The sequence below is a fragment of the Channa argus genome, chromosome 12, assembly GCF_033026475.1.
Source record: "Channa argus isolate prfri chromosome 12, Channa argus male v1.0, whole genome shotgun sequence".
In the NCBI taxonomy this organism is placed as follows: domain Eukaryota; kingdom Metazoa; phylum Chordata; class Actinopteri; order Anabantiformes; family Channidae; genus Channa; species Channa argus.
This window is the reverse complement of record NC_090208.1, coordinates 1,560,053-1,580,434: the sequence shown is the minus strand read 5'-3', so window position 1 is coordinate 1,580,434 and position 20,382 is coordinate 1,560,053. Positions and strand designations below refer to the sequence as shown.

General features: G+C 40.6%; 2 protein-coding genes across 4 annotated transcripts in view; one reads left to right on the top strand and one right to left on the bottom strand.

The window, feature by feature from the left end:
- LOC137136945 (contactin-6-like) overlaps positions 1-20,382 on the bottom strand; it is a 145,786-nt gene that overhangs the window by 79,312 nt on the left and 46,092 nt on the right. For 2 of the 3 annotated variants that reach the window (XM_067522756.1, XM_067522757.1), the window contains 5 exons: positions 19,976-20,239; positions 18,065-18,391; positions 16,465-16,791; positions 15,050-15,361; positions 13,432-14,601 (listed from right to left, as the gene is read on the bottom strand). In XM_067522756.1, coding sequence (XP_067378857.1) covers positions 14,558-14,601; positions 15,050-15,361; positions 16,465-16,791; positions 18,065-18,391; positions 19,976-20,239 — 1,274 coding nt within the window. In that variant the 3' untranslated portion in view covers positions 13,432-14,557. Of the gene's footprint in view, positions 1-13,431; positions 14,602-15,049; positions 15,362-16,464; positions 16,792-18,064; positions 18,392-19,975; positions 20,240-20,382 lie in introns of those variants that run through there. The other variant, XM_067522758.1, reaches the window with a different exon arrangement.
- Positions 3,581-10,193, top strand: LOC137136960 (uncharacterized). The gene is made up of 7 exons (XM_067522776.1): positions 3,581-3,686; positions 4,056-4,097; positions 4,498-4,743; positions 4,844-5,065; positions 7,095-7,154; positions 9,456-9,500; positions 9,627-10,193. Exons 1-7 carry the CDS (start codon positions 3,632-3,634, stop codon positions 9,632-9,634), a joined length of 678 nt encoding a protein of 225 aa, XP_067378877.1. The 5' UTR covers positions 3,581-3,631; the 3' UTR covers positions 9,635-10,193.

The window sequence follows — 20,382 nt, the reverse complement described above, 5'->3', positions numbered from 1 at the left end:
CCTCCTCTCCTTCTACCAACAGTAGCCCGATTTCCACTGGAACCTGTAGGTCAACAGCACTGGTGGCAGTTGTTATTAATACGGGCTTATCCGGTATGTAAGTCAGATTCTGTGTGAAAGTCATGATTCACATGTTTAATTTGGCATGTGTTTTACATTGGTACCCTTCCTGACACAGCCCTCTGCATTTATCCATTGAGACTGGCACAAGAAGACACTGGATTGTATCCCCTTGCGGGGAGGATATTTTATGAAAAAGAGTTGTAGCGGGGGTTTGTCAATAAAGATAAGGTCTTCAACATTTTTTACATTTTGGATAGAAAAGAAGTAGGACGTGAAAATTCTGTTTTGGTAAAGTGGTTACGATGGGCTGAAAATTTTAACTCTTTAATACCTGAAAAGGATGTAATTGATCTGCATTGAAGGGCTTAACAGCAGGACACATTAGTCTATGTGAGCTTTACATAGCGTGCAGCTGTGAGGAGCAGATCTTGTTTAACCATCATGGACAAAAACTCATCATCACATATATACCCAAACAATAAAATATGGAATTACAGAACAAAGCTTTCGAGACCCATAGTTCTTAAGGAAGAACTATGGGTCTCGAGGTGCAGTTTCCTTGGGTCTGGAACACTTTTTTACACAAGGATGTGGTTATAAATATTTGCAACACCGAAACAAGAGATGTGTACAACATTACACTGTCTGTGGGATTTTACGAGACCATCACAAAAATATTTTAATAATATATTTAATATTATAATAGAATTTAATGGCCACATTATTGGGAATCCATTTACAGCGACGGTGTCCATGCAGTATAACAATATTACAAATCATGTCTACATCATGGGGGCCAACATTCTAATGTTTATATTTAAAGAAAAACTAACACAGATATTGGGATTTAAACCAGGAGCCACTTTTATCATCCCCGTAGATACCGAAAAGAAAAAGATATCCATGTAGCTTGCTACCCTGCAGATATCCACAGTGGTGAATATAACATATTTATTTACAGCGATATTACAGATTATCATCTGCCGAATATACGTACACTTTATCTATATCCTCTGAAATGATGCGTGAAGCATTTTCAATAACACTCATGACAAAGAAAGTCTTTTCACAGTTCCAAGGGCCGCTCACAACCAACGTTCCCTCTAATTTTTCATGTGTCTGAGCAAACACACAAACTCCCTGAGCTTTCTCCCTTAGACCACTGTGAGAAACATCAGACGTGTGCACTGAGCTCACACCAGCATCACATCCATCCAAGTTACATGGTTTATTAAAATAATTAAATAACAGCATTTACAGTTCTGTTAAAATACTTTTAATGAAGTGCTTTAACCCACTTACAATGAAAATTACAAAACGGGAAAGAGTCGAATTGTTTAGGGCAAAGGACAATTGTTTCAGATTCAGTGGTCAGGTGATCATTAGAAACCTGGTTGCTTACGAATAAGTTAATAAGACTTTGTAGTGATTGATGCATGACAACAGATGGATTTTTGGCATTTAGAGTGACTCCTTTGCATTTCTCCTCCGTCTTCCCACATTTGGTGACATATGTGTAACACTCAGGACCCCCTGAAACAAACTTCCAGAGGTAGGATCCAGTCACCATCTTTAGATATAAAAACTATGCTGTCAGTGTCACAAAACAACACATGCTCCTGTAATTTGTCAATAACGTCATATAACATGGGCCTAGTGTGTGCAGTGGTCATGGCTCATTAGTTATAGACGCTAGAGTTAAGGAGCAGTTTACTGCAGCTTCGAACTCACCTTAATTTCTAAAATCCTTGAAAAAGTAGTTGCAAAACAATTATGTGACCACCTTTACAGGAATGATTTGTATGAAGACTTTCAGTCAGGAATTAGAGTCAAAATATCCAATCTTGCAGCAAAATATCTTGTTTTGTTTTTTGATATAATATGTGATGCAGTACAATGTCCAGTTTGTGTGACTACAGCGTTATTAGTCAGGTACAGGAGCTGGTTAGGGTCTGAGGAAGATCGAGGGCTGGTGTAATAGAGTCTTTTTATACAAAACCTGTTTTTCACTTTTGAACCCAGCCACGATCTTACTCTAACCCTAAAGTCAACGGTTTTCTTGCCTGAACCAGGGTTATTGGCTGACAGTCCTGTGCATTATACACACACCACCGCCCCCACCACTTCCTGGCAGCCCCATTTCCCTTAAAGTAAAAACATCATTGGTTTTACATCACTTTTCAAACAATAAAGGTGAATGTATCATGACCTATAGTTTTGCAGATTTACAGCTTTTCTCAGACATGTTTTGTTGAGTACAACATGTATCTGTTCACGTATTCAGTTTCCTGCAGCAGCATGTGATGAGCAGCTGGAGGACAAACAGAAAGACTCTCTGGGTGTGAACAGCAGCAACTATGTTCCTATTTCCTGAACAGCAGCAGAGCGATTGACACATTGTGGTTAAAACAATGAGGTGGACATGAACAGATCTACTGAGAAGATATAAAAAGCAGAAGTTTCGCTCACAGTGCAGATGATCACATCAGCTCAGTGACTCTGTTTTTTCTTTCTGTTCCTGTTGTCGTCTTTTACCATTAAAGATTATTTTGTATTTTCTGAACAATAACTGTGTCTCCTGCATTTTGTAATAGACCATGTACAATATTTAAGATGATATATTATAACATGGTTATCTTAAAGCTAATGTTCATCTGCAGGTCACATTAAAAACCTAATTACAATGACACATCAGTAGCAGACAGACATAATAATTAAGCAGCACAGAAAGCAAAATCAACAGTTAGTGAAGTTTAAAGGTTTAAGAGCAACTAAATATTATTGTCGAGTGATTCTGGTCCCAATTCTGACATTTTAGTGCAAAGCATTTAAATTATATGTGCTGTGTGATAAATATTCCTGGGCACTGCTCTCTACTTGTTCAAATCCTGCTACTGCACCAGTTGATTTGGTAGTTGGTGACATTTTGGTGCTGGGAAATAATCACATTAAATATCTGAGCTGCTTCCACAGACATTGATAAATCCCAATATTGATAATAATGAATAAGACCTAAGGACAAAACTCACTGTTATTGTAGAGACTAGGTGTGGGACAGAAACAGCAGCTGGTAAAGGTGAAGCTGACTTTAACACTTTATGTACTGACAGTGGCTAATCCATCACTGTTTATTAGTTCATTATATATAGTAATATCTACTATCTAGTTACTAAAGCTGTCAGATAAATGAGGTGGAGTAAAAAAATACAACATGTCCCACAGAACTGTGATAAACATTTTGCATCAAAATGTACTTTCCACTCGTGGAAGTAGATTCAAGTGTAAATGATTCAAATGAGCCCTTCAGAAATAAAGAACTTATCTAATGTTGTCAACCTTGGTTTAGGCACCAGCACCATTTCAGCACAAATGTAGGCAGAAAACTGTAATAACCCATCCCCCCCTCCCTCCCCTCATACCATCAAACAAACCCTTCCTTCAACAATACGCAACAGGCAGTAATCAGTTTGGAGACTGTCCCCCACCCCCATCATACCAAGCTCAGACACTCATGATGTACGCGTGAACAGGGAAGTGTTGAGTCTGACGTCGTCTCTCTGCTGTTCAGATGTTCGGTCCTCATCAAGGTAACATGAAGATTCCATCAGTCTCTCTGCTCTTCGGTGAGTCAAACACACACATTCACACATTACAGAGAAAACACACATTGATACTAGAGATAAACTCAGTCTGGGCTTCATTTGCTCCTTATTGTCCAAATGCTCTGAACAACCTCATATTCACGTAAGACACTTAAACTTATTTTACCTTCATTAGTCTCTGTTATGCTCGTCTCTCCATCCAGGATCTCGCTGCATTTCACATCTTTTTCCTTTCAGCACAAATTACTCTTTACAATTCCTGATTGTTTTTGTACAAGAACATGCAAAAATGTCGACTTTTATGAAAAAAAGTTAGATGTGACACTTTAACCAGTATTCAGATGTGTGTGATGTTGGTGGAAGCACTCTTTATGTGTCCTCCTGTTCCAGGTGTGTCTGTGCTGATGCTGTGTGGACTGACTGTTTCTGCAGGTAAAAACAGTCACTGACACCCCAACAGACATAAATCAGAATCTGGTACAAACACAGTTTAACTGTCAAATCGTCAGTCAATAGAAACAACAAATATATATGGTGGGAAACAGTCAAATCCTAAACATGGATGAAACCTCTGGTGTATCACACGTCCTGGATTATTTGTTGTGGAGGTCACTAGATGATGATGATGATAATGAAGAGAGTTTAGAAGGAAACAAAATGCCAAATCCACAGCTGTTGTTCTGCTCCATGTGGTTTTTATGATCTATGAGGAACCAACATAATGACAAGTGATCTGTGGTTTGTTCATGTCAGTAACGTGTCACAGAGCCAGTAAGGACTGATTTAATTCTCTGAGAGTCTGGATTAACACTGGACCCTGTCTCTGTTTTAGGTTCAGAGCAACAGCTGACTCTGAAGATCTTTGAAGACCCTGCATTGAGAAATGCCGTCATTCTTTTCTGTGAAAACAAACATGGTGAATTTGTCAAAGCTTATTTCTTCTTTAATGGGACCGAACTTGGATCGGACCTTCGGGTCATGTTCATCATCCACAACCTCCAACAGTCTCATGAAGGTTTCTACTGGTGTTCTCATAATCAATTTGGACAATCTACTCAGAGCAGGCTGAGGGTCAGAGGTCAGGACACTGACATCACTTTCTGTTTAAAGATATGAACTAACCTGCTGACCTGATAATAAACTGATCACTGAACCAGATTCTCCTCCTCTGTCTACAGATCCTCCTACAACCTCTGATCCTCACACCACCACATCATCTACAACTTCTGATCCTCACACCACCACATCATCTACAAACTCTTCTCATCCTTCAGCCTCCACGACCGCTTCTCTTTCCATCTTTTCCATTGTCCATATTTCAGTAGTTGTGGTAGTCGGTTGTCTCCTGGTTCTGGATCTGGTTGTGGTTATACTTGTGCAGCTGTGGAGGAAAGACACAGGTATGATGTGAACAGACTGGATCCAGATTGTTCAGTCAGTGTGATCCCGTCTGAAGCTCTGTACTGAAACTACAACCTGGGACCCACTTTACCATCAGACTGAGTCACTTTCTGATTTGGTGTTTTTTCACTTTTTGCTGTTACATGTATTTTCTGCTGCTGAGTGTTTGAGTTATGTTAACAGATATTTACAGACACATCATTACTAACAAACGTGTTTGCAGCCTGGAAGTGAAACAGAGCTGCATGTTTTTAATTTGTTCATTTATTGATTTAATGAGGATGTAGAATTGATTAGCTTATATTTAATTAAAGCAATACACAACCTTAGCTAGTGCTACAATGGGATTCACAGTCAAATTCAAAACCACTCTGCTTGACACAGGCCTCCCTCCTCCTGCTCTGCTATGCTCTTCTACTGTCTGCTACACTTCACCACATTAACCTTGGAGGGACTGGCTTTCCCAAATTTAAGCAGGTATTAGTGGTTGTTTGGTTATGTAAAGAGTCCGAGGTAAAGTGGAAGGAAATAGAAATTCAACAAATGGGGGAATCTTTGAATACACCAATAATGAGTAGGACGACTAGTGAGGACACTGAAAAAACTAGAAACAGATTCATAAAAACTACAATAAATGTTTTTCCCTAAATGACAACATCAAATAACATTTAAAAAATCAATATTAAAAGCGAAATTGTAAGGGACAAATTTCAAACAACCATGAATAATAATACTTTTGAAGTGTGAGTGAGTAAAGTACTGACCATTAATAATCAGATAGTTACAAAGCAATGGAAACATTTGAGAATCAAAAGTATGTATCTTACCAAAAAAATGAGGTTTTATCTAATTTCACAAGATGTGCATAAAAGAAAATATACGTGTATTAATATAAACCAGTATCAATTGTAAAGGTGGAATAAATAGTAACCTGTGTTATAGAATGTTTGAATTTTAAATCAGTTTAAGAATATAAAAGTAACCACTTCCTGGAAGTGCTCACTGTGGGGAGATGTCACACTAAACCCCCATAAACACCAACCACACATGCTAAAAAACAAAAAAAGAAAAACCCAAAGATGCTACAAGCTTGGCTGTGTAAGTCCCTAGTACTTTGTGTAACACTCAGTGTTAGCACCATGCAATGAAGAGGCACTAAGGCCTGGCCTGCTCCCCACAGTTCCTTCCTTAGTTCTACAAAAGAAAAGAACTACAATTATGAATAGTGCAAGTACAGCATACACAGCAGGAGCAATAAAATTACATAATAAAAACAAAGAAAACGCAGAGAAAGAAAAAAGTACATATTGCTCAGCTGGACAGCTCGTTCCAAACGTCAGCACAAGCAGAACAGCAGACTGGCATTAAGTCCTAGAGAGAAAAGTACAAGTTAAGTGTATTTTACCTCGGAAGCAAATATCCTTCCTACCGTTACCAATGGCTCACATTAGCTCCTCTAAGGCTTTTCGGCCTATGGGACAGGACTGGCTGCACACAGCAACACAACGAAGAATTAGGTGAGTTGTTTAATATAAAACTGTTAAGCTTTATTAAAATGTCAGTGTACAATCAGAGAGTTAAGACTACCATGAAGCAAATGCATCCAGAGAACAGCTCCTACAATCTGCAGTGTGCCCACATCAAACAAAGACACTGAGATTTAGACACAGCTGCCTTAAGAAGGGCAGCCCTACCTCCCTGAAGGTGCTTTCTGGGATCTATGGAGTATGCACATGGTTACTATAGTACAGAAACTAGGTGTTTGCCGTTGCCGTAAAAAAGCACAATTTGATGCTTTGGGAAGCATCATTATCTGACACTGTGGGATGAGAACATGTTGGTTATTTGGTTCTTTACAGATGGGAACAGTAAAACAGCCAGTGACTCTGAGTTCAGACTTCAACTGACAAAGTACGAAGAAGGGGTTTGCTTAACTGTTGCAACACTATTTAGTCTGTAACATGTGAATCACAGTGGACAAATGTATCTGTAGTACTTTGTTTGTGATCCTTCCTCTTCTCCTCCCAGGAAGGAAAACGTCTTCTCCTGCAGTGGATGTGAACATTGGACAGACCACCAATAGGAGAGGTACGTAGGCTCTGTCCAACCTATAGACTGATGACTCCTGTTAGTTACACAAAAGGTATTATATTACAGACTGTGTTATAAAGTTAGTTTCCCAATAATGAAATGAGAATGAAAGCACATTTCTACTGGTGTGATCACACGTCAGCAGAAAGACGGAGCAGAGGGCCTGGTCCGCAGGACTGTGAGCACCAAGCACATTTACATGGACAGAACTCAGAGAGAGAGCCTGTACTAAAAACCTCAGCTTTACCATTGCAGGATGAGACAGACTGCTGTTTTCCCCTCATAGCTGATGTGATCAGGGAGACAGGTAGGAGGGTACTCAGTGTGTCATCTGGAAAGAGGAAAGTAGACATGGACATTTGGTGGTGGAACGAGGAAGTTCAGGAGTGTATACAGAGAAAGAGGTTAGCTAAGAAGAAGTGGGACACTGAGAGGACTGAAGAGAGTAGACAGGAGTACAGGGAGATACAGTGTAAGGTGAAGGTAGAGGTGGCAAAGGCCAAACAAAGAGCATATGAGGACTTGTATGTTAGGTTGGACACTAAAGAGGGAGAGGTGGATTTGTACAGGTTGGCCAGACAAAGAGATAGAGATGGGAAGGATGTGCAGCAGGTTAGTGTGATTAAAGATAAGGATGGAAATGTATTGACAGGTGCCAGGAGTGTGATGGGAAGATGGAAGGAGAACTTTGAAGAGTTGATGAACGAGGAAAATGAAAGGGAACAAAGAGTAGAAGAGGTGACTGGTGTGGAGCAGGAAGTAGCAAAGATTAGTAAGAGTGAAGTGAGGAGGACATGGTCCTGATGACAAACCTGTGGAGGTATGGAAGTGTCTAGGAGAGGTGGCAGTAGAGTTTCTGACTAGTTTGTTTAACAAGATCTTGGAGAGTGAGAGGATGCTGAGGACTGGAGGAGAAGTGTACTGGTGCCCATTTTTAAGAACAAGGGAGATGCGCAGAGCTGTGGCAACTACAGAGGAATAAAGCTGATGAGTCACACAATGAAGTTGTGGGAAAGAGTAGTGGAAGCTCGGCTAAGGGCAGAGGTGAACATTTGTGAGCAGCAATATGGTTTCATCCATAGAAAGAGTCCAACAGATGCAGTATTTGCTTTGAGGATGCTGATGGAGAAGTACAGAGAGGGTCAGAGGGAGTTGCATTGTGTCTTCGTAGATTTAGAGAAAGCGTATGACAGGGTGCAGAGAGAGGAGCTGTGGTATTGTATGAGGACGTCTGGAGCGGCAGAGAAGTATGTTAGAGTGGTGCAGGACATGAATGAGAGCTGTAAGACCGTGGTGAGGTGCTGTAGGTGTGACAGAGGAGTTCAAGGTGGAGGTGGGTCTGCATCAAGGATCAGCTCTGAGCCCCTTCTTGTTTGCTCTGGTGATGGACAGACTGACAGATGAGGTTAGACAGGAATCTCCATGGACTGTGATGTTTGCAGATGACATTGTGATTTGTAGTGAGCTCAGGGAGCAGGTGGAGGAAAATCTAGAGAGGTGGAGGTTTGCTCTGGAAAACAGAGGAATGAAGCTTAGCTGCAGTAAGACAGAATACATGTGTGTCAATGAGAGGGACCCAGGTGGAACAGTGAGGTTACAGGGAGCAGAGGTGAAGAAGGTGCAGGACTTTAAGTACTTAGGGTCAAAGGTTCAGAGCAACAGAGAGTGTGGAAAAGAGGTGAAGAGGTGAGTGCAGGCAGGTTGGAACGGGTGGAGAAAAGTGTCAGGTGTGTTGTGTGATAAAAGAGTATCAGCAAGAATGAAAGGAAAGATGTTCAAGATGGTGGTGAAACCAGAGATGTTGTTCGGCTAAGAGACAGTGGCACTGAAGAAAAGACAGGAGGCAGAGCTGGAGGTAGCAGAGCTTAAGATGTTGAGGTTCTCTTTGGGAGTGACGAGGATGGACAGGATCAGGAATGAGGACATCAGAGGGACAGCTCATGTTAGATGTTTTGGAGATAAAGTCAGAGAGGACAGATTGAGGTGGTTTGGACATGTTCAGAGGAGAAACTGTGAATATATCAGTAGAAGGATGCTGAGGTTGGAGCTGCCAGGCAGGAGGTCTAGAGGAAGAGCAAAGAGGACATTTATGGATGTAGTGAGGGAGGACATGAAGTTAGTTGGTGTGAGTGAAGAGGATGCAGAGGACAGAGTTAGATGGAGGCATGTTGATTGGCTGTGAAGACACCTGAAAGGAAACAGCCCAAAGGAAAAGAAGAAGAAGACTGTTTTCATCAGCTCCATGTGTGATGATTTACATTGTAACACTGTTTGTGTGTCTGTGTCTTTGTGTTGCAGAGCAGCCATCTGATCCAAATATTAGCTACTCATCAGTGAGAGAAGGTAACATCACATGTACATGTTTCCTGTTAGACAGATAATTGAAGCATGAGAGAAAACAAACTACAAATGTTTGATGCTCAATATGAAATAACTGACGACATAACTGATACATTTGTATCTCAACAGAAATCTGAAGACAACAGACCTTCACATGTAACAGCTGACCTGTTTTTCTTAAATGTTGTATGTTCTTGTTATTTTACACTTATTTTATGAGGTAAAATACCAGCAAATTGACAAATGATCTGTGCTGACCCTGAACTGACAAGACAAAATATATATTTATTACTGGATTAAATTACTCATTTTTAGAATGAATTTACTGTGTCCCAGTCTTTACCTTTGATGTGCTGCCGGTGCCATCTGACCTTCATCTCCATCCCACTCACCTGCTTTCTAGAGTATGAAGGTCAACTATAACTGTATTCTAAGATCTGTTTGTGTCTTAAATGTCATGTATTCCATGCTGCTCTGATTAATTTCTGCAGAGTCACATATATGCAGGTAGTGACGTCCTTGACCATGAAGGAACAGACATGTTCCTCGTGCAGGATGACTGCCTCTGGTCCTGACAGTGAACTTAGCAAAGACAGAGGTAGTGGTGCATAGTTCAGCTAGAAAGGGACTGAGACATGACACTGTTAAACTGAGTAACGGCTGCTTCTTTGTGAATGTAGATTAGAGCTGTAGAACTCAGTCATATTTACTTTGGGCTTTCTGATTCTTTTACATTGTGTGAAACATTACTGACCATGGAAACTTTGAACCTTAATGATGGAAACTTAATACATAGAAAAGAAAGTAACACATCAGACTGTGTTCTATATGTGACAGCAGCCATTTACGTATTTACTCCCACTGTGTGTGATAAAGTGTTGGTGAGTCATATCACACCAGTCAATGTTTACTACCTGCATCGATCGTGTTAATTTTATTAGTTTGAACTAAAGAAAAGCTTCAAAAATCCAACCTCAGTGTGTCTCTGTGTGTCTAAACGCAGTTTAGTTGATTAGTGATTATTAATTATTTAAAATGTCTGATTTATTTTGATGCAGCACATTGAAATATATTGTTGTGCACATATATTTCATTGCAGCTCAGGTCCACACTGTTGTAATGTTTAACAAACTCGGTGACCTCTGACCTCCACGGTTTGGGTGGTTTTGGATACCTAACTTCTGTTTATCATTGTTTCACATTCAGAGGAAAATATGAAAACTTCTCCTGCATCAATCATCCATCCATAATCTTTATGGTCACAGCTGATTCCTGTTGACTCTGGGTGGAAAAGTTATGTCCTGATAAAGATAATTCACCTGATGTTGTATCTCTGTCCTCAGATCTTAGGACCTGTTAAAATGAGAACTGATACAACTGTAAATATCAGTTTTCACTGATTTGAACAACAGAAAATCACATCACAGACAGAAACTAGACTCTGACTCCTCCATCAGCTCTTTTCTGCAGGAACTAGTCAGTGTCAGCAGCAGCAGATCTGATGTGTGGACATGAAGCTCAGACTCAGAGTCTGGAGACGTTCTTCCACAGAAAACCCTGTTAGTGTTCACTTGGTCCTTCTTAAATGACAAACACACTCTGAACGATAACGGTGAAAGTCTCATTATCTACGTGACAGAGTTTGGCCTCCTGTGCTGTGTGGTTCACACTGACACTAAAGTCAACAGGAAACCCCCTCACACAAGCGCAATCTATGACTCCCACCACCCTCTGGAGCACAAACAGGGATTGATCAGAACCCTACACCAGCAGGACAGCTGACAGGGAGGGGAACAAGAAGGACCACAACCAAGGAAGCATTGAAAACCTGAGGCTCTTCAAACTGGGCCTTTGTCAAATCCACGAAAACATCCAACAACACAGGAACTGTGTTAACGGTGAATACACAATAAAACACAGGACAGATAGAAAAGACGCAGGAAGCTCTGCACATCATGACAGTTTCAGGTCTGACCTGTGGATGTGACCACAACACCAGACTGACCACTTTATTAGGTACACCTGTTCTCCTGAATGTGACCCGTTAGTGAAGCTCATAGTGCTGATAGTGTGGAGGACAGAAATACAGAGACACCACGGTTTGAACAGCAGGTGTTCGTCCTTCACACAGGAAACCTCAGCTGTCAGCTACACGACTGCATGAAGCTGCAGCTTCCTCTCTGTGGTCCTGTGGTCACAGAACGTTCCATGGTTTCAGCAAACACAATGGTGTCATCAGGAAGTCGAAACTTTTTTGTCTTGAAGCAAAAATGTAAAAAACATGTTGGACATTTGGTGAATTCAGCTTTAAGACAGACACGGCAGGTGAGGTCTGAACTTTTAGGGAACAGTTCTGCTGAACGTGGACAGAGAGAAATGTAGTCACATGATCTCCTTCTTCAGTCTGGACAGGCTGAGGACTTGGCTGAGTCCAGTGTATGATGTCTCTCTGATGTTCTCACACAGCAAGTAATGGTAGATCTGTGGAGGGTCTCTGGTCCAGTTTTCTCTGTGGTTCTTCAGTAGAAGCTGAGCAGCAGTTGTGGAGGAGGTTGGAGGATCATCTGTCAGTAAAAGAGACTTTGTAGTGAAGAAAACTGTGATTAACCTTTGACCTTCACTGAGCCTCTGTCTGGTTCAGGTGACCTGGTGACCTTTGACCTCTGTCTGGACGTGTTCTATGGACAGTTTTGACTGTGATGTCCTGACAGTGGCTGAACACAGAAACTCTGATGATAAGAAAAACCATCAGACTCTGTTCTGTTCTACTTACACTAATGTGATGGACATTACCCATGATGCTCAGCTGCTGCTGTTGAGGAAAAGAAGCTGAAGCTAAATTTTACACTTTGTAGAAACAAGAGCATTGAAACTGTGACTGACTGTGAGTTGTTACTGTTTCTCCCTCAGTTTCATTTCCTTTACTCGCTCTCTTCCTCCTGTGTCTGTGACTCTTCCTCCACCTCGTGGTCTGATGTTGATCTGCTGCAGCAGGAAAACACCAAACAAACCTCAATTAGAAAGTGAAAAACTAAACAAAGGTAAATGATTTATGATGATTATGTGGATTGTTTCAGTCTAAAGTCTGAGTTCATGAAAGAAAACAGATGTTGAAGGTTTTACTGCAAATCACCAAACATGTCCTGTGTCACTGAGCAGCTGTTTGTCCTGACACATGTCAAAGTCTTTAACCAGATCAAACACACACTAGCTGCATTAACATGGACACAATTCTTCAGATTGAAATCACTGTGTTCAGAGATTCCAACTTAATGCACAAAACATTTCACCAGAATGAAACTTTGTTGTTATTCACACAGTGGTTCTGTCTGCACTCAATGTTTTAATCTCACCTGTCACTCAGGGTCCAAAGACCTTGATCTGACATACTGTAAATACACAAAGCTAAAAGCCTCCAACAGTTATTCAACAGTTTGATCATTTTGGACGATACCGTCTCTGATGTGGTCAGAAATCAACGTTTCTATCAGTTTTGTTTTCAAATGCTGGTTTTTCATGTTTCAATATGTGAAACTTATTTCACCAGATCAACATCTGTATACATTGTTAAGAATTGTTGTTTCTGTAATAATGTTCATTTTTTTATGGAACCAAGAAGGGCTGAGAAGAAAACAGATAAGCTGTGGACATCTGGACATGAGACATATACCAGGTGAGACACAGGACAGTGAAGTATTAAAGAGTAAATCAAGAGCAAAGTAAATAACTATAATTTATTCTTAAGGGATTTTGGACTACATTAAGGACTAATTAAAGCTATTTTAAGGGATTCTTGTTCCTCTCACATGCAAGAAGACAAGAAGTAACTAAGGAACTTAAAGTATGTGACTTTGTTGGTGACAGGGCTGCAGATGTTCTCCAGCTGTTGCTGCAGCTTCACTTCAAACTCACATGAACACATTAAAAAGACGTGTTTGACATCAAACATGTTTATTCTTGAATAAGCTCATATGATCAAATACTACAGATCATCTTCTAGTAAAAAACATTAGAATGACAAACAGCATTAGTTACATTAGGTATTAGTGAGTTAACTTGTTTACTGACATCAGTAAACCAGGTGTCTGATCCATGTTTGGTCAGGAAATGTTCGTAACATGTTACACGGTGATAAACTCATAAACTCACCTGCTTTACAGGCCACTGACTGAAATATTTAGCCATCGCTCTCAAAGTGAAGCTGAATGATCTGGTCCTTACTACAGAATCTGAACACAGTGGTTCTGGGATTCTGTCACCAGCAGAATCCACTGAAGTTTTACTAACAGACTGTGTGAAGCTCAGAGCCAGTGGGCCCTGAGAGACTGAAGAACACAACCATTCAGGACTGGTTTTTGACCTTGTCCCCATGGACAGAGATTTGTCTGGATCCTCTGAATGTTCAGTGGTATAAATCCATTCATCCAGTGTCTGTAACCTCTTATCCTGTGTAGGGTCACAGGGTGGAGCCTGTCCCACCTGTCACAGGGTCAGAGGTGGGAACGTCTTTACTTTTACAAACCTCGGGTATTAAAAATAAAAAAATAATCAATCAAAACTAGTGATGAATATTCAGAAATTTTCAGTCCGGAGGAGACAAAATGTCCTCTTGTCAGGACTGATACCACTGTGTACAGCACATAATAAACAGATATGATTCATGTTGGGGACGTTCAATGTGACGATGTATCTGAGGATAGAAAAATGTCCAATAACCTACTAACTTAGGAAACAGGACAGAGGACACATTAGGACGAGAGCCACAGAAGTCTGCTGGACATTTAGGGACACGGTTGACTGGACATTTGCACAAAGGCTCTAATTTAATATGAGTGAGTGGAAAAAGAAATCTGACAGTTGACTGAATGTAAGAAAAAAAGATTTGTTTATTTATAGATCATGACTTTAATGTTTCATCCTAAAAGCTTGTTCACTTCCTGTTTCCTCTGCTCATGTGATTATTAAATGATAATTAGATCCATGTGATGACTTATCAGGGTTTTCATTCTACCAGAAACCATGTGTCTGATCAACAGAACCAAAGATTTAAAAGGAAGAAATTACTCAGACTCCAGAGGAGGTGGATCAGTGAAGTTCTTCTTCTCTGTAGAAAGAGAAACCAGAGTCAGTCAGAGTCCAGAGTCCAGATCAGCACATTTCTACATCCCACACAGAAAAACATCCTGTAACTACTGATGTGGTTTAAATAAATGTCAGATGATGTTTTACTAAGTGATTCACTGATGTCAGACCTGGATCAGGTTCTGACTGTAGCAAACACATCACATATGAACCTGCTCGGATTAATTCACACTTGACCAGACTGAGTTATTACCTACATGGAGTAACATCAGTAAATATAGAAACAATGATAATGACAGATTATTGATTACGTACACAAACCTATCAAACATCAGATAAAGAAGAATTATAGAAGTAGATGAATTTTGTAGTAAATACAGTGGCAGTGAAAAACCTACAAGAGGGTCAGATCTCGACTTTCTATCTAACTGAAAGAAAAATAAAAGAATGAAATAAACCAAGATTCTGACCTTTGACTATGAGCTCCACTATTTTCTGTCTCATGACTCCAATAAAAGACACTTCACACACATACTGTCCTCTGTCTGTGGGGTGTTTCAGGGTCAGACTGAGGTCTCCAGTTTTCAGCAGGTCTTTCTTCATCTCTGTTCGACCTCTGTAAATCTGGTCCTGTTCTTCAGCCTGGTCAGAGCCGTTATGATACACATGGACTATCATAGATTCATATCTCCACACCACTTTAGCGTCCTCAGGCAGGTCCCCTGTGGTCCTGAAGGGCAGCTGGACAGACTCCACTCCCTCCTCCACCTCCACTCGACAACCTTAGGGGACAAGAAAGCACAACATCAGCTGGATGGACAAGTTGAAGGCTACAGAAACCTTCATCACATCAGTGTCTCGGTGTCTCACAGACTTGAGATCTGATCAAATGGTTGTTGTTAAAGGATCAGTTCAGAGGGAGAACTGACAAAATACATATTTAAAAATAAATACAAAGTAATAAGGACTAAAACAGGACGAATATCATCAAGTGCTTCAGACTGAAGTTTTCCATGAACTAGAAACAGAGTGTGTGTGTGTGTGTGTGTGTGTGTGATAGCAGCTAGAATAACATACAAACACTCCTGTTCAATGACTCCACTTAATCTGTGATAGAAAGCTGCCAGCCTCTTTCTCAGACGGCTGAATTGTGGGGTCTCTGTGGGACTTTGGAGTCTGAGCCAGCCAGGTTTCCTGTGGTGTGTTAACGTTGTGTATTATAAGCCAGATTAACTCAGGGACACACCCACTTTGCTGCAGTAGTGTCCGTTTACCAATGGAGCAGATTGTGACTCTCTCTCCATGGACGTCTCCTGCTCCTCCTCAGGAAAGTCACACTTAAACTGCTGACTCCACAGGTTTTCCAGCCTGGCAAACAGATACTTGTGTTACTCCGTCTTTGGTTCTGCTGCAACCACCTTCTTTCAGTGGCCCGTTGACCAGCAGCATAGTTCTGACTGCATAGTCCACAGTATCTACAATAAAACTGACTGAGGGAGTTTAAAAAGGACAGAAAGTCATTTTCTGAAGCCTTTCTCAGGGTAACACAGATTCCCTGCACTGAACTGATTTTCTACTTTGTTTTTAAAATCTTTTTTAGCCTTCGACATCCTAAACCCGATTTCCTTCCTTTACTAAAAACATCCAGTGTCACCTTTGATGAATGGCATCTTTTTCTCACTAGGAGACGACTCTTTGGTTTATTGTTAGGAAGCACACAGATCACAAACTGCTGATGAACTGGGTAAAATATATTCCCTCTGTAGGGTCAACACAATCCTTATCCTCCTCAGAGGAGTTGGACGCTCAGTATCATGTTGTGGATTCAGAAGGTGCAGTGTGAGAGACAGCACAATAATTTGATACCATAAGACTTCAAACCAACCTTTGACCCCGAGTTTCACATGTTTCTTCGCCAGGATGTTTCCCTCCCTGCTGTAGACGGTGCAGATGTATTTGTTACTGTCTCTGCCTGTGGGGTGTTTCAGGGTCAGACTGAGGTCTCCAGTTTCCAGCAGGTCTGTCTTAATCTCTGTTCGTCCTCTGTAAAACTTATTCTGTTTTTCAGGCTGGTCAGAGCCGTTCTCATACACATGGGCTTTATCACTGTCACTGTCCCTCCACTCCACCGTGACGTCTTCAGGCAGGTGAACTGTGGTTTTAAAGGGCAGCTGGACAGACTCCAGCTCTGAATCCACCTCCACCTTTTGGACTGAGAGGACAACAAAGGACATTATCATGTGGACAGACAGCAGCAGCAGCTCTGACACATTTTCTTTGACACACAAACATTTATTTACTGTCTCTGATAGAGAATCACTGTCACCTGATTAGACTTCAGTAACAAAAATACTGCTCACACAGAAAACTAGAAGGTCTAACTAGGCCTGGAGGCCTGAGTGAAGGAGCCTGAAGGAAAAGCAGCACAGAGAAAAGAAGAAGAGCAGCAGCATCCAACAGCAGAAAGAGCAGAAGTTTACCTTGACTGCATTTGCAGCATCTCCCCCATCTCTGGCACAGAAGAGCAGCCCCAAGGATGAAGAGGATGAGGAAGAGGATCCAGCAGTAAGAAGAGGAGATGCCAGTTTAAATAACAGCTTGAATTCTTAATGTTTATATTAATTATATTATTAACGTTTATATGCATTACTGACTGGTTATTCTATCATAAGACGTCATCTGTTGGTGTGAAACTGAAGAGACCAGAGAACACAATGCATGTGTTTTACAGTAAAATAGGATTTTAACCAATTACAAGCAGAGTGACATATAAATCAATGTTTTTGTGAAACACTGCCGATCGTCATATTTATTTTTCATCCGTCCAATCGAGCAACTGTGTGACATATTCCATACTTGCTCCGGGCAGGTGTTAATGGCGAACCCTATTTACTGCACTTTATAAAAATTAAAGTTCAATTGAATTGAATTGTTTCATATAACCACTGCAATGCTGTAACATACCTACTGTCGGCAGTTCTTTTGAAGGATCTGAGCTTTTTGTCGTCATCATAGCTCAAAGTCAAATGTAGGTTTTCTTTCTTTAGGATCTGATTTAGATTTTCAGTCCTTTGAAGCCTGGTCCAGACACACACGGTGTAGCTTCACAAAGACGTTTCAGTGTCTATCTGCCATAATGTAATACAACTCCATGTTTTCATGGGCCTTTATATAAGTTTGTGGTGTATTGTACTGACAGGAGAACAGCATAGAAAAGCAGCAGCAGCATTTCCCTGCTATGAGGACACAACCTACCACTCAGCACTAAGCAGAAGCAGAAGCAAGTTGTAGCAATGTTACTGTGACCGGCGTCAACTTTTTTTTATCAGATTCTGAGGAATTTATTCATAAATCTAGACTTTAGTGCACCTGCAACATTCTGTAAAAGAAGAACACAGCAGTTAAGTTTAGCTTAGCATTAAAGCTGAGAGTAGTTAGCATAAATGCCAGAAACAGTTAGTTTAGCATAAAGGCTTGGAACTGACCTTTGACCCTGAGCTCCACCTGTTTCCTCATCAGGATGTTTCTCTCACTGCTGTAGACGGTGCAGGTGTAGGTGTCTTCGTCCCAGTCTGTGGGGTATTTCAGGGTCAAACTGAGGTTTCCATTTTTCTGCAGGTTGCTCGTCATCTCTGTTCGTCCTCTGTAAAACTGGTCCTGTTCTTCAGGCTGGTCAGAGTTGTTCTGATACACATGGACCTTCTTGTCATTACTGTCCCTCCACTCCACTGTGACTTCTTCAGGCAGGTGAACTGTGGTTTCACAGGGCAGCTGGACAGACTCCACCCCTGAATCCACCTCCACCTGTGGGACTGAGAGGACAACAAAGCTCAACATCATGTGGACAGACAGCAGCAGCAGCTCTGACACATTTTCTTTGAGTGGATGAAGTGAAAACATGTTTGATTGGTTCCAGTCTGAAATGTCTCCATGTCTCCATGTAACAGAGACAGTGTTGTCTTTGGTGCAGAACTCACTCTTTCTTCAGTCCCTCAGTTCCTGTCTCTGACAGAGAATCACTGTCCCATCGTCTGACTTATATAATCAGATACTGAAGAAGCTTCAAAGCAAAGCAGAGTCATTTATTAAACAGAACTGAAACTTAACCTTAATTAACAAGGTTTTATTTCTCTATTCTGAAAGCAGATAAACACATTTCTATAATAGACATATTTCTTTATAGTACTGATGATAAAACACTGGCCATGCTGATGCTAACAGACTAACCGGTTTCTGAGCAACATCATCTGTGTTCTCTGTGTATCTCTCCAATAGGAACTTATGAGGAACTCAACCTGAAGTGGTTTTTGTAGGTACAATTACTGAAATCACTAAGGTAACAACCAGAAAATGTTTCCTGATCCAAGAAGGACACCTGCCTGTTACCTGACCGTGCAGAAGGAGCTGTTAGCAGCAGCATTCAGGTCAGACCTCTGGAGTTTAAAAAGCCGTGTGACATTTATGCTGACATGCACTTGAAGGTAGAACACGGTGTTACTGAGCGTCTGTTTCATGAACACAACTAAAAATGTTGTGTCTTTGTGAGTTTTCTATATTCAAAATCTGTGACAGCTGAACATGTAGTATAACGATTTACGTGAAATATGCCCCAAAATGAGCTTTTCATTGATACGTAATTTTTAAAATTCAGGCGCAAATTCAAAGGTTGAACTACAACAAAGTGAGTTACAGAAAATCATAGTTTTCATGGATTTTCGAGGGACCAACTCCTGAAATTGAACGTTTATTTTAAAATGAAAACAATTTTTGGCATAAAGTAAGAGATTATTGTCATGGTTTTTGAGCAAATCAATGTTTTCTTCCCTTAATATTCCATTAAATCTTGCCAAAAATTAATAAAGATGAAATACTCCATATTAATGGGTAAATGAATGGATTATTATTATTTTATTATAATGAGGGGATTTGGTTTTTAGTGGAGCTTGATATGCATTTATGGATGTTTTTGTAACAGCTGACAGACGATAAGAGGTTGAACTCTTACAAATATAGATTGATATTTTTGATTAAAGACTAGTTCTGACAGTTTGTCAGAAGAGAAGCTGTTTGTTCACACTTTGCTGTGAACGCAGATGTTTTCCATCATACATACGTCATTTTTCTAAATTCAGTCCTTCAGTGCTTTTATTAGACATTGTTTATTTTCTATCCCCATCAGCTTATTAAATTCACCAGTATTTTTCCAGTGCTGAACAGTTGATTGTCTGAACTGTGTGTTATTTCAATTATTATTTCCCTGCATTTATCTGGTTCTTACATATTAAATCAATAAATAATATTTACGTTATACCCAGTGCATTGTTTTGGAATAGATGACAGGGAAAAGTACTGGAGAACTGGAAATAGTTAGCTTAGCATGAGGACTTTGAACTGACCTTTGACCCGCAGCTTCACTTGTTTCTTCGTCAGGATTTTTCCCCTCCTGCTATAGATGGTGCAGGTGTAGGTTCCTCTGTCTTCATTTGTGGGGTATTTAAGAGTCAGACTGAGGTCTCCAGGTGTGACCAGGTTCTGAGGTACATACACCTCTTTATAATCTTTGTCTGTCCACTCCACTCTGACGTCTTCAGGCAGGTGAACTGTGGTTTTACAGTGCAGCTGGACAGACTCCTCCCCTGAATCCACCTCCACCCATTGGACTGAGAGGACAACAAAGCACAACATCATCTGGATCGACAGAAGCAGGAGCAGAGACAGTTTGACTCTAATAAAAGTGTTTGTTGTTCTGGTTTGTTTGCAGGATTAAAAAGCAGCAAATATATCAATGTGTCCTGGTCTTTTG

Bases quoted from the DNA above. Each gene is read 5' to 3' on its own strand.
- LOC137136960 (XM_067522776.1), top strand. From the start codon at position 3,632: ATGTTCGGTCCTCATCAAGGTAACATGAAGATTCCATCAGTCTCTCTG. The intron at 4,098-4,497 runs GTAAAAACAGTC...TCTCTGTTTTAG, and splicing joins TGGACTGACTGTTTCTGCAG to GTTCAGAGCAACAGCTGACT. The intron at 4,744-4,843 runs GTCAGGACACTG...CTCTGTCTACAG, and splicing joins GAGCAGGCTGAGGGTCAGAG to ATCCTCCTACAACCTCTGAT.